The sequence below is a fragment of the Humulus lupulus genome, chromosome 1 (assembly GCF_963169125.1).
Source record: "Humulus lupulus chromosome 1, drHumLupu1.1, whole genome shotgun sequence".
NCBI classification, from domain to species: domain Eukaryota; kingdom Viridiplantae; phylum Streptophyta; class Magnoliopsida; order Rosales; family Cannabaceae; genus Humulus; species Humulus lupulus.
In genome coordinates this window covers 250,871,502-250,885,221 of record NC_084793.1, presented here as the reverse complement: position 1 = coordinate 250,885,221, position 13,720 = coordinate 250,871,502, and the positions used below count along the sequence as shown (strand labels likewise).

At 41.6% G+C, this 13,720-nt stretch overlaps 1 protein-coding gene across 1 annotated transcript; it reads right to left on the bottom strand.

The window, feature by feature from the left end:
• Positions 1-10,711: 10,711 nt before the first annotated feature.
• Positions 10,712-12,723, bottom strand: LOC133805491 (large ribosomal subunit protein uL29c). The gene is made up of 2 exons (XM_062243679.1): positions 12,282-12,723; positions 10,712-11,049 (listed from the first exon to the last, which is right to left on the bottom strand). The coding sequence occupies exons 1-2, from the start codon at positions 12,600-12,602 to the stop codon at positions 10,876-10,878; spliced, it is 495 nt and encodes a 164-aa protein (XP_062099663.1). The 5' UTR covers positions 12,603-12,723; the 3' UTR covers positions 10,712-10,875.
• Between the last annotated feature and the right edge of the window lie 997 nt (positions 12,724-13,720).

The window sequence follows — 13,720 nt, the reverse complement described above, 5'->3', positions numbered from 1 at the left end:
GCAAAACTCCCAAGACCACTCCAATCAGCTTCGGGGAGGTCTAAGGCTATCTAAACATACTGCTGCCCGTAAGAGGCCGCCATGCGACCCACCCAGGGCGCCCCTTCCGAGCCAAGGGTACCTGGTTGGGTAAGGACAGACGACCCACTCGCCGAAATAGGAGGGGGCGCAGGAAGATCGGAAAAATGAGCCCCGGGTAGATCAGGAGGGGGTGCAGGAAGATCGGGAAAGTAAGCCCCGGATGGACTGGGGTCAAGGGGAGCCTGAGGAAAAGCATCAAAGTCCGCGAGGTCGGGGGAAACAAAATGCCCCGGCATGGCCTGTTGACCTTGGGATTGGGAAGCCATGTTAGGGTCGAAAGGGACAAAGGAAGGACATCCCTCGGGGGACGAAGATAGCTGGCAAGGTTGCCCATGTCCAAGGGAGACTCCCTCCGGCACACACTCAGGCTCACCTTCACCCGAACGAGGCTCAGTCGAGGTAGCCTTCGTCTTCTTTGACCCAAGAATAGTCCATAGCAACCCGGGATCTGAAACCGGGGACAGCTTGTGAAAGTTGAGTTTTTCCACAGTGAATAGGTATGTAGCCTTTCTCACAGCGGGGTCAGCACTGATGAGTTCGTTCACGTCATTCGCCTCCGACCCAACAAATACAGGTATGGCGAACTACTCTGCACGATCCACACCATTGTCGACACAAACAGAAGTTATAAAACAATAAGTTTCAAAAAAAAAAAAAAAAGGGTGGCTCGAGGTACTTACTGGGAGCAGAACGGAAGTGCTCACGAATAGAAAGAGGGCCTTTCACAAAGAAAAATTCATGCTTCCAGGACCCCAGGTTGGACACTGCGCCATTATCAAAGGGACTTCAGTATTGGCTTTTTGCAGGAAATAAAAGCCCTTGGATTTGGGAGAGGGCATGAGATTGTACATGAAATGCACCTCTTGGGTCGTAGGAGCACGATGGACAAGTTCCATAAACACGATAAAGAGGCAGCTCAAGGTCAGCCAACTGTTGGGTTCCAGCTGAAGTGGAGTGAGGTCAAAATAGTTGAGAACCGCAACGAAGAACGGGTGTAATGGGATTGTACCACCCGCCTTCAGGATATGCTCGCTAAGGGCCACGAAGCCAGTATTAGGGCAGTCAGCCCGGCACTTGTCCGAAGGGGTGTATAATGCGTACTCCGGGGGAACACGGTAGTGCTCTACAATTTCCATCAATTTATTTTCAGATACGTGGGACACTAGGGTGGATGCCAATAGGGGGGCATCATCCCGGTCATTAACAGACACCTGTCGTCGTCCTCTCTTCGACATATCTGCAAAACCAAAAGAAAAAGGTGAGGAGGAGACAGAACACTTTACCCTCCATTTTCTCTTCCTAGCATGAGTCTTCCACCGGGGCACCGGCTATGGAAGCGCTAAGCTAGGGTAGATCGAAAATAAGGGCTAAAGAGAAGCAGGAGCGGCCCCATGACAGTCATTAGGCAAGGATGGGCTAGGAGGCTCAGGCGGAAGATGTCCCTCCATAAACTCCAACTCCCCCTGCAAATCTAAAAGGGTCACCCTAAGGTTCGCTACATGGTCACTAAGGTCAGGAGGGAAAGGTACTCTGTCTCCTCTCAACACCGAGTCAATTTCGCTCTCTACCACCCAAATTTTACGCCTAAGTTCAGCCATGTGCTCAAGATGACGAATACGGGCCTGCCTTAAGGTGTTATGGTCATGGTAAGGATTTTCCTCAGGGGACTCTGAGTCTGAAGACAAGTCCACAAACTCGACCCCCGGAGGAATGCCGAACGAACCTTCACTTGCCATGAGACCTCGTCCCGAAAGAAAAAAGGGTTCACGTATAAATGGGAGGATTGCTACAAAACGCAAAGGAATGGGCTCAAAAACTCTAGGTACAAACGCTCTAAATGACCCACTACGGGGTAGGAATAAAGGGGCATGCATCAAGGCTAACTCACGACAAGCTCAGGCCAAAGTACCCCATCCCGAGTGGTGCTAATGTGGACCAAATAAACATAAGGGAGAAAGAAAGTATACCTTAAGCAAGTAAAATTGGGTGCTGACGTGGTCACAAGGAGCTCAAGGGCCAAAAGCGCCGTCACGGTCAAATAGAGGCAAGTGGCTAAAAGTACGCGTCTGCAAAAACAAAGGAAAAAAGTGTTTTAGTCCTCAAATACCTGCATAGATATAGACATACAAGAAATGAACTCAAAAAAGAAAAATAGCAAAAGTGAGGTTGTGGGGGATTGAACACCTTACATCTTGAAAAGATCAAGGATCTAAATGCCACTAAGCTAAGGAGATGAAGTGTAAATAATAGGCTTAGCATGAAAGCCTATTTATAAGAATCAAAGAGAAGAGTCTACCAGAGCACCTAAAGGTCCTCTCCTAGATTGGGGGGCAAGTGTGGATGCTCAAAATTTCATGCCTGTAAAAGGTCCAAGGCACATGCTAAGGTCCCATGAATGTCTGTGCCGCGAGGCCCTCGGGCCATAATCATCCCGCGGATATGTACATGAGGCTAACCTTGGCATGCCTTGCATCCATGCACCATGGCAGGACCATCATCTCACGCCGCATGGGAAGGAGCGTATCATGCCTAGGCGGCCGAGGGGCCTCGCGGAGACCAGCGCCTCGCGCGTGCCCAGGTGGCCGAGGGGCCTCGCGGAGGCCAGCGCCTCGTGCGCCCTGCGCGTGCCCAGGTGGCCGAGGGGCCTCGCGGAGGTCAGCGCCTTGCGCGCCCCATGCGTGCCTAGGTGGCCGAGGGGCCTCGCGGAGACCAGCGCCTCGCGCGCCCCACGCGTGCCCAGGTGGTTGAGGGGCCTCGCGGAGGCCAGCGCCTCGCGCATGCCCAGGTGGAGGAGGGGCCTCGCGCGACCAGCGTCACACGCGCCCAGCGTCTCGCGCCCAGCGCCTCACCCCCAGCGTCTCGCCCCCAGTGTCTCGCGAAGGGCGTGCCACCTGGATGCTTCGCCTCGCGAGGAGCGTCTCGCGAGGGCCTCGTGCCTCGTGCCCAACCACCATGCCTCATTGGAGGCATCTCGCAAAGGGCGTGCCATGTAGATGCTTCACCTCACGAGGGGCGTCTCGCGAGGGCCTCGTGCCCAACCACCACGCCTCATTGGAGGCATCTCGTGAAGGCTTGCATCACACAACCTCTTGGTGCACTCAACCCTGCCAGGCCTCATCCGCACCACTAGGGGTCACCTCCCCAAAATTGGCCTCACAAGAGGGGTTTTATCTCGCCCCTTAAGATTGACGCCCCCTACTGGACACCACTCTGACCATAAGTCCAACAGGAGGTAAAATCATGGATCTCTCCAATACACCAATAAGGGTACATTGGAGGTGCCTCGTAGCGATTCACACCAAGTTAGAAGGAGTACGGACGCCGAGCCCCTGTCAGACAAGTAGTGGCCGTACAAGTGAAGTACTTGCTACGGTCCACACCAGACAACCTCTGACACTCATACTTAGTAAGTAGTGGATACATCCCCACGAATTCAGACCATGTACTGGAGTCGACACCACTACCCCTGAAACCACTCTCCTGCTAGTGTACTCATGTACCATCTGGTCCCTTGGACCATCATGTATCAGGGGCCATTAGAGCCCACTATAAAAGAAATCCCACTTCCACTTGGAGGGGGGTTGGAAAAAACACTGTAGCACTACACCATAAGAAATACAAATTCATTTCACCATTTTCCTTCTGCAAGTGTTCTTTGAGTTTCCAATTAGAGCTTTGAATTTTTTCTTTTGATAATTTCTACATTTCTATTTTTCTAACTTAACTTGGTTGAAGAGTTCTCACCATCAATATCATGCATGCCACATACTCATGAATTAAATCAATCAATCACGCATATATCCAATTATGCCCTCCCGGCATGCTAATGAAGACACTAAGTCCTATTAGCATTTTTGGGATGTTACACATATGATGCGCTCCTGGTTAAGCATAACCATAATGACTAGCGCTCAGCGCGCTATTGTCATCCTTGACTAATAAGTCAATGCTTTACAACCAGCGCTCAATGCTATTGCTAACCTTGACTAATAAGTCAATGCTTTTCGACCAGCGCTCAACGCTATTGTCGACCTTGACTAATAAGTCAATGCTTTTCGACCAGCGCTCAGTGCTATTGTCGATCTTGACTAATAAGTCAATGCTTTTCTCAATTATATAATACTCACATGCATTCATCATATATCCAATATCCAGATACAAAGCATTCAACATGCTTAATCAACAATCACAATCATAATCATAATCATGCACATACTTAGGCGTTCATGCCCTATTCATGTTCCTGTTCAACAATTCGGGAATCACAAGCATAATCATAATCATGCACATTTACAGAGACCCAAGCTCTAATCAATATTATATTCAACATTAAGGCCATGCCATAATCACATGCATCACATACTAGGTGCAATTTTCTTACCTTTAGTCCAAGCACAGGTTACCAAATAACGACCCTCGAGCATGATGCGGTTCCGAGCCCCTAGCGATAACCTAGTCACAACCATGATATAGAATCCCATAAAAAATTATTAAATAAAGGCTTCTGGACTAAGTCCTAGCCTCCGAGACCTCAAATTCTACCAAACCGGGTAGTAGATTCGATCCCGAGCCTTTAGGTTTCAAATCCCATCATTAAAACCTAAGGTGGCCATATGTAACCAGGCGGGTCGCGACTTGACCCTGGGGATTACGGCGTGCCTCCCAGAAAAACAGCCTCCCCCTAGCTGGAAGGAGACGCGGGCCACGACTTGCCCCTAAGAGTCACAGCGCGCCTCTTAGGCAGAAACGTCTCCTAGTCCTGGGTTCACACGGGTCGCGACGCCCAAGAACAGGGTCACGGTTCGACCTCGAACCCAGCCATTTTCTCCATTTTTTCCATCTCAAACCCCTCCATAAACCTACCCAAACATATCCAAATCCCAAAAACAAAGTTCCCAATCAACTCCATCGCCCAAAACCATCAAAACCCAAGTCCCAAACAATTCAAAAACTCATCAAAACGAAAAAAAAATCCAATCAAAAGCTTAAAAACTCAAAAACTTAAAACTTAAAGCTTAGATTACTTCTAGTTAAGTCGTTTCCCAGTTAAATCCTCTGACTAAAAAGCTTATAATATTCCCTAAAATCGTTATGACTAACCTTGCTTGAATCCGGGTCCTAAAACTTGAGTTTCCTTTGAAAATGCTCACGAACACCAAATCAGAGAACGAGAGAGAGAAAAAATTGTACGTTCTTTTATTTATTCTGTCAGGTTACTTCAAGCTTAAGTAACCTTAAGCAAATACCAATGCTCGGGGTACCCAAAAACGCCCCTGAGGGTAAAATAGTCAAAATTCCCAGAATTCCCTCTCGATCTCACTAACTCCAAATATATCATCAAATCCATTACCCAATAACCCGGTAATGTACTAAATACCCAATATAACCCTTCACTCCCTCGAGTCAAGTATTGGTCCCGTTGTGACTTTCCCACTAGCTTGCTCCCTAGGATCATCTCGTGCCGAGTAACCCAAATATATCCACATAATAATGTGGTCTCACACATATATCACATATATACCAAATATACTCATCACAGGCCAAATTAAGAAAATTGCCCTTTTAATCAGAAATTGGCCCACATGCATATTTAATACACCTAAACATGCATATCAAGTCATATTATAATATAACTCATATAATCATATAATGATACACACATATATATCACATAATCATATAATTTCCATAATTTTCCATCCTGGCCCCTAATCAAGGCTCTAAGCCTTATCTTGTAATGTCTCAAATTACCTAATAAGGCTTAGGGCCTTGATTAGGGGGCCAGGATGGAAAATTTTGTAATATATGTGATTTAATTATGGAATAAGTGTTTATGTGATATATGTGTGCATCATTATATGATTTTGTGAGTTATATTATATTATGTCTAGATATGCATGTTTAGGTTTATTTAATATGTATATGGGCTCGTTTCTTAGAATGGCAATTTGCATAATTTGGCCTGTTATGTGTATATTTGGAATAAATGTGCATATATGTGTGAGACCACATTATTATGTGACTATAATTGGGTTACTTGGCACGAGGCGATCCTAGGGAGCAAGTTAAGCGAAAAAGTTACAACGAGACCAAATATCCGACTCGGGGTGAGTCAAGGGGTATTTTGGGTATTTAGTACATTACCGGGATATCGTGTAATGGAAGTAAATATTTGGGGATATATTTGGTGTTAGTGAGATTAGGAGGGAAATTCCAGGAATTTTGACCATTTTACCCTCGAGGACATTTTTGGAACCTTGAGCCTCAGGATTTACTTAGAGTTCCTTGAACTCTAAGTACGCTACACCAAAACAAAAAACACAACACGTAACTCTCAGCAGCTCTCTTCTCTCTCTCAGTCGTTCTCCTCTCTCTCTCTCTCTTCTTTCTTTGTGGTTCAAGGTGTTGATTTTGTGTTTTGGTATGATTTTGAGTGAGTTTAGGGCTGGGTTTTGTTGGTATTAAAGTGTTGATGATGTTTGGGGGATTAAATTATGGTTTTGAGATCTATTTGGATGGATTTGTGTAGAAATTGGCTTGAGGAAAAAGTTGGGAAAATTGGGTTCGTAGGGTCGCGTCGCGGCCATATTCTTGGGATGCTGCGACCTGCGTGAACCCAGGGCCCTAGGGTTCTCTATTTTTCATAGGCACACTGTGACCCTTTAGGGTTGAGTCACAATGCATGTCCCTGGGATTTTGCAGGGGGAGGCTTCTAACTTGAGGTGCATCGCGATCCGTAAGGGGGCGCCGCAGCGCGCATAGGCAGAATTGTCCAAGTCAAGTCTTGAGTGGCAAAAACTCAAACCTAAGGGCTTGGGATCGATTCTACTACTCGATTTTGTAGAATTTGATGTCTCAGAGGCTAGGACTCGGTTCAGAAGCCTTTATTCAATCGTTATTGATGGGATTCTATATTATGGTTGTGACTAGGTTACCGCTAGGGGCTCGGGACCGGGATCGTGCTCAAGGGTCGTTCTTATTATACATTGCACTCGGACCTGAGGTAAGAAAACTGCATCCAGTCTATGTTTAGGGCTTGGCCTGGTTATAGTACAGGATGAATATTATGTTGAGAATGTTTTATTAAAAATATTAAATTCATTGTGTTTACCTATGTTATGTAATAACTGCTTGTCTGTATATCTGATTGGGAAGCTCAACTTATAAGCTGAAGATTTATCTGCGTTATCTGATGAAGAGATTGGCTTAATAGTCAAGGGCATAGCCGGTTCTAAATACTGGACTTATCAGTCGAAGGTTAAAAAGACTCGACTTATCAATCAAAGGTTAAAAGACTCGACTTATTAGTTTAAGGTTAAAAGACTCGACTTATCAGTCGAAGGTTAAAAGCTCGACTTATTAGTTGAAGGTTAAGGGACTTGGCTTATGAGTCGAGAGTTTAAAGGCTAGGCTTAGGAGTCGAGGGCGGCAATAGCGTGGTTAATGCTGGCTGATAGGGTTAAGCCAACCCGGAAGCGAGATATACGCTTGAACGGCCCTAAGGTTGTCTAGAATGTTAAGCATCAGACTTTCTTGGGCAGCTCTACGGCTAGTTATATGAGAGATTGGGCAATAGGCCCTAGTGTGACTCTATATTCACTTATCTAGATTGATTGCATGCATGAGTAGGGTTATTACTGCTAGGCATGCTAATTATGAATCTATGATTTGATAATGTACTGCTTATAAGCATGATTATATTTTCTTGATGAGCCTTTGCTCATGGGTGTTAAATGGTGCAAGTAAAGGAAAGGAAAATCTGGACCAACCATGTGTTGGAGAGCTTCAGGGGCAGAGTGTACATATGCAACATGCTCGTCCACCACGACCGAGGTTATCAGTTGGAACTAGGGTTGGACCCTGATTTTTCCGCCTAGGTCGGCTTTTGTATACATTTTTGGGTTTGTAACCGTTTTGAACTATGTTGGGATCCCATGTATGAAAGTAAAACTCTTTTAATGATATGGTTGATTTTTTACTAAAAATTTTAGTACCTAAACCTGTGGTTGGTCTTAATTACACGATTTAAGCACAAATTACTCATTTAGAGAATTGAGCACTATTTAAATTACACAATGTAACGGTCCGGGATTAGGAGGACGTTACACGTACGTTTCACACCCCATGATTTCTTGACAGTGGTTTATTTTTAATTTTTCCACCACATTCATACATATGTGGTGGTAACAAGCACCATGGTAGGCATCTGGGAACACAACCTCCAAAGCATAAGTAATGTTGGTCCCAGGTGTTTGCCGATCTTCTCTTCTATGCTTCTCAACTACCATAACATCTTAACTTTGCATTGGAAAATCTGCCCTAATATCTGGCCCATCAACTACTGCTGCATCAGGAACCAGATTTTCGTTGACATAAGGATCGTAGCTATAGGGATCGTACTCTACTGTGTCAGGAACATGTGGCAGACGTCTAACAGAGATATCATCATGGACAATAACATCTAGATTTGTCTCTGGAACAAATGTCCCAACCTCACTTTGAGTTCCCGTGAAATCATGACATGGGGGAGAAATGTTCTCTTCAAATCGAACTTTTTTATTAATGCTGGGAGAGGCCGAAACATTATCTAAACAATCCTTCTAAACTAATGTTACACACAGAGGAATCGTCTTCTCAACAGATTTCGATGCTAAGCCAATGAATGCACGAACATGCCTATCATTTTTCATAACGGTAGGTTTGAAGGGTTGTGAGAGGCATGTGTACGGGACCTCAAGTTACAAGTCACACACACATTTATCCACTCCAAGTTCATCATAAAAAATCTCAATCAGTTCCTCGTACGTCACACTCTTCTCCAAAGGGAGAACTTGATTTTCAGCATCTTGGAAAAATCCAATCCTTATATTCCAGTTCCCAAACACCATTGTATGAAACAAATTTAGAAACAATTGCATCTGTATTGACAAAAAAACAAAAAAAAAAGGTCAAAAATTTAATAACATAAAAAAACTACAAAATATCAAGTTCCATAGATTTTAATCGAGTTCTGTCAAGGTCCATCGAGGATCGTCGAGTCTAATCAAGGTGACCAAGTATGGGAAATTTTGTCTACATATTGAGGACCATCGAGGTTAATCGAGGTTGTCATTTATAGGACACTTCGAGTCCCTATTGAAGTCCATTGAGGACAATCGAGGCTAATCGAGGTGGCCAAGTATGGGAAATTTTGTCTGCATATCAAGGTACATCGAGGTTAATCGAGGTGGTCATCTATAGGACACTCTGGGTCCCTATCGAGGTTCATCGAGGACAATCAAGGCTAATCGATGTGGCCAAGTATGGGAAATTTTGTCTACATATCGAGGTCCATCGAGGTTAATCGAGGTGGTCATCTATAGGACACTTCGGGTCCCTATCGAGGTCCATCGAGGACAATCGAGGTTAATCGAGGGGGTCCATTCCTAACCTAAATCAAGGCATGTCAAGTTTCATCGATACTCATCAAGGCAGACAAAGAACCCAGAAAAAAAAAAACCCTAAAAAGTTCAGTTCTAATCCGACCGTGAAACACTAAAAAAAATCCAAAATGCAGACACAAATATGTTCGAAATAGTTAAAGCAATGTAAATAAACAAGTTTAATCACTACATTTACAGAAAATATACTTACCCATTATTTTTTTGCCTCTAGATCCGAAACCCAAAGTGTTATTTTGTCTTAATACGATTCAATCTTCTCCAAAACACAACCTCAAAAGCTCGACCGGATCAATTCAATCTTGGTGGCTGCCTTGTTTTTATTTTTTATTTTTATTTTGATCATGGAATTAGAATGAGGAACTTGGGTGAGGGTCCTTCATATGTTAGGGGCATTTTAGGAAACAATGGGAATACTAGCATAAAAGTGTTATGTTCACATAGGCTAGAATAATTTTGTTATAGGACCCCATGCATCATTTCTCAAATTTCCCTTTTAATATTGATATAAATTTAATAAATTAAAAATTAGTATTAATTGGAAATATTTTATTAATCAATCACCCATAAAAAATATTAATTGGTTGAAAAATCAAATTGAATGAAAAAATATATTTTATTTATAGCCTACAACTATATGACTCACAATGATTTATTTTTTTCAAATAAAATTATTATTTAACATATACAAATAAAACTCAAATTTAGAGAAAATAACCTTAGAAAATTATAGGTGTCACATCTCCTCTCAAAAACTTTCGTTGATATATATATATAGATAATAACTAATTTTAGAAAACTATAAGATTTATTTTCTTTAATAATTATTAAATAATCTTGTTAGTATTAATATATATAATAAATATCCAACATATATACATAATCGCGGGGTAGGGTTGGGGCAGAGCACTCAATACTATTCCTGCCCATTTAAGCGGGGAGTTCCCGCCTAGTGCCCTGTACCACTTAAAGTGATGAAAAACCGCCCCATTTAGATTGGATCACGCGGTGAAATTGACATCCTTATCAACACATAGATAATCTTTATGAAGAAAGCACGGGAACACATAGTTCATCATCTAACAGCCACACAAACACGTTCCCTTAATTTTTAAGGACTTCGTATTTCTATGAAACATTTTGGTGTAGTGTGTTTACATAGAAAATGCAAAGGAAACTATCAACTGGGGTTGGGTGAAAGAAAAAAATAAACAGCATCAATTAGCGCTACCAAAGAACAGAACGTTTTATACAAAACTGGTCTGGAATAGGAATTTGAACAATACAAACCATGAATCTATTATGGTCTTTTCCTCATTGATATTCTACATTGTAATCGCTGAAAACAAATGGTCTAAGAAGATTCCGCAGCTTTTTGAGCTGCTTCTTCCTCTCTAAACTTCTTCAACGATGGAGCTGGTCTTACAACAATGCTTTTCTTCCATTGCCGGTCTAGCTTTCGGGACAATCTCTTATTTATTCCCTCCTCCAGTTCTCTTTCCCTTCGGACAGTAAGCATGCGAGCAATCTATTTGACATAACCACCTTTGCATAATCAGTACGCCATTAAACAAAAACTTAGTAGAAAAATAAATATCTAGTGAAGGGTCAGAATAAGCTTTAGAAATTCAATGGTACCATAAAGCAGCGGTAAATGGAAGTATAATTAACATGTCAAGTGATAGTCTAGAGATTTTCATATAAGCTCAAGAGGAGATCATTATTCTTCAACCCAACATAAATTTTCATCACTGTAATGTTTCTGTTATAACCCTCTGTGGCCAAAAAGAAAAGACTACACAAGACCACTCATTTCCTCATCCAAAAAAAAGTAATAATAATACTAATAATTATAATTACATCAAAAACATAATCTAATATCTCAACAAAGCAAATCACCTTCCCTAAATACCAGTTGGAACTTCCTGGAGAACAACCAGTAGAAGCAACATACACTAACTAAACTCCTCAATGAGAAGGTGATAGGGATGCGTCCGGTGTGTTATGTATGATGGTGAAAAGCCATCGCACAGGATGCAACATAAACTAATGTTAAAGCATTTACATAAAAAATTTATAGATCATGTACAACAAGTAACACAACTACAAGCTTAGCGCAGCAATTTGATGTCAGCTGAGAACTTCTGATTTACCATCAAATAATTCCAAAAGTTACCCTCAGCCTCAGGTGACAAGATTTAGGTCTTGAATCTTTGTGCAATAAAGATTGAATCACATCAGTCTTACCTTACTTCTAAAGCATCACTATACAAGCAAATGTCCATAAGGAGGCTACACATACTTCCAACGCTCTTGTTCATGGAACCGCCCAACAATTAGGCATCAACAACTCAAAAAAATTGACCATATATCTTCTCCTGTGCTATTTATAATAGTCATGAGCTTTTATTTGGTAAATCGGCATCACTGTGTTGTTGTACATGGTTTAGGCACTCATATACTCACTTGTATACTTCTGTATTACTTTAGTAACAAAGAAAGTAGAACGTCACATAAGGTTTCATATACATTGGCCTATGTCATTAACACGGGATTTTTCAACTGAACCCCTCCAAATACATTCTAAGTACATGTATAACACGAAATGCGAATGCTCAATCTGTAACGTTATACTTATATGTTATCAGTAAATCATGAGATAAAGATTATTCCGAACAGTAAAGATAAGGCTTCAAAACTAGATTAAACCCATTGACCCAAATAGAAGCGAGAGAGTTATATAGAAAGAAAAGGTGAGACCTTTTTGCGCATGCGACGGAACTCGCTGGCCTTGAACTCATTCCGAGCAGATTTCTGGAGACGAAGCATGAGAAGATCACCCTTGAGGTCAATAATCTCGTCATTAATTTGTTCGGTGGATTTGGCTCTGATTTCTTTGAGTTCCTCATCTCTCTTGGCCATCATGACCACAGACGAAGAAGAAGCCTTTGTAGAAATGGGGGAAACGCAGATGGGCTGAATTCGGAGAGTATTGAAGAAGGAGGACTTAGGGATTGGAGAGAGAAGCTTCGGACAGAATGTGACAGTTGAAGGTGAGACTATGGATATGGAGCTCAACATCTTTCTTCTCTTCGCTTCGCTTCACCTCTCTCTCTCTCTCTCTCTCTCTCTCTCTGTATTTTCAGTACTCTATTTCAGCTATGGATGTAGATAAGGCCGCCTTCCTTTCCTCCCTATCTTTTTCATGTTCCATAAATTAAATACATTCTTTTTTTGTTTTTGTTTTGTAAAGAGTACAAAATACATAACTTAAAAAATATTAAATAAATTACAAAAAAAAAAATTGAATAAATAAATAAAAATTCAAAACTACATGATAAATCAAAACGACTCCAACCCATATTATTAGGAAAACTTACTAATTTGTGTTTCTTAGCATTGAGTAATTTTTTAGTATGTGAAATTTTTTTATAATTCCATGTCACCAGTTATCTTTTAAACAAATGTATCTCTCTCATTAACAACTCATTTTCGGTCTCTTTCAAGTTGTTCTCAAACTCTCTCAATCCCTCTCTCATTCTCTATCATTACGACACTACCACAACTGCCAACACCATTGATGCCCCCACCTCTCATCACCATTGTAGCACCTCATTGAAGCTATATTTTCATTTTTTTTTTATTTTAATGATGAAAAATCAATTTCAAAACTTAAATTGAAAGAAATATTGACCTAAGACGTTAATTTATGGATTTTGAACACTTGTGTATAAGATTTTTTAGTTTTTAGTTTTTTTTTTTTTTTGCTTTTTTTAGATCTAAAACTCACAAATTCCATCTAGTTTAGTTCACTTGATCAAATCTACAAGAGCCTTCAAAATCGAAAAATTGTTCTCTAATTCCAATGAATGAGTCTCAACAAGAGACTTAGCAATTTTCAACACTTAATAAGTTTAGACAATGTCTAAACTTTCTGCAGTAACACTTTTGGTGAGGATATCAGCAGGATTGTCATGAGTGTTGATCTTCTTGACAAATACTTTCTTAGACAAGATTATATCTCTAATAAAGTGTAACTTGATGTCTATATGTTTAGACCTCTCATGGAACATGGGGTTCTTCATAAGATGTGGGGCACTTTGATTATCACAATGCATTGTGATATCATCTTACTTAAAGTCCAGTTCTTCAGTTAGTCCTCTAAGCCAAATTGCCTCTTTAGTGACTTCTGTAGCAAC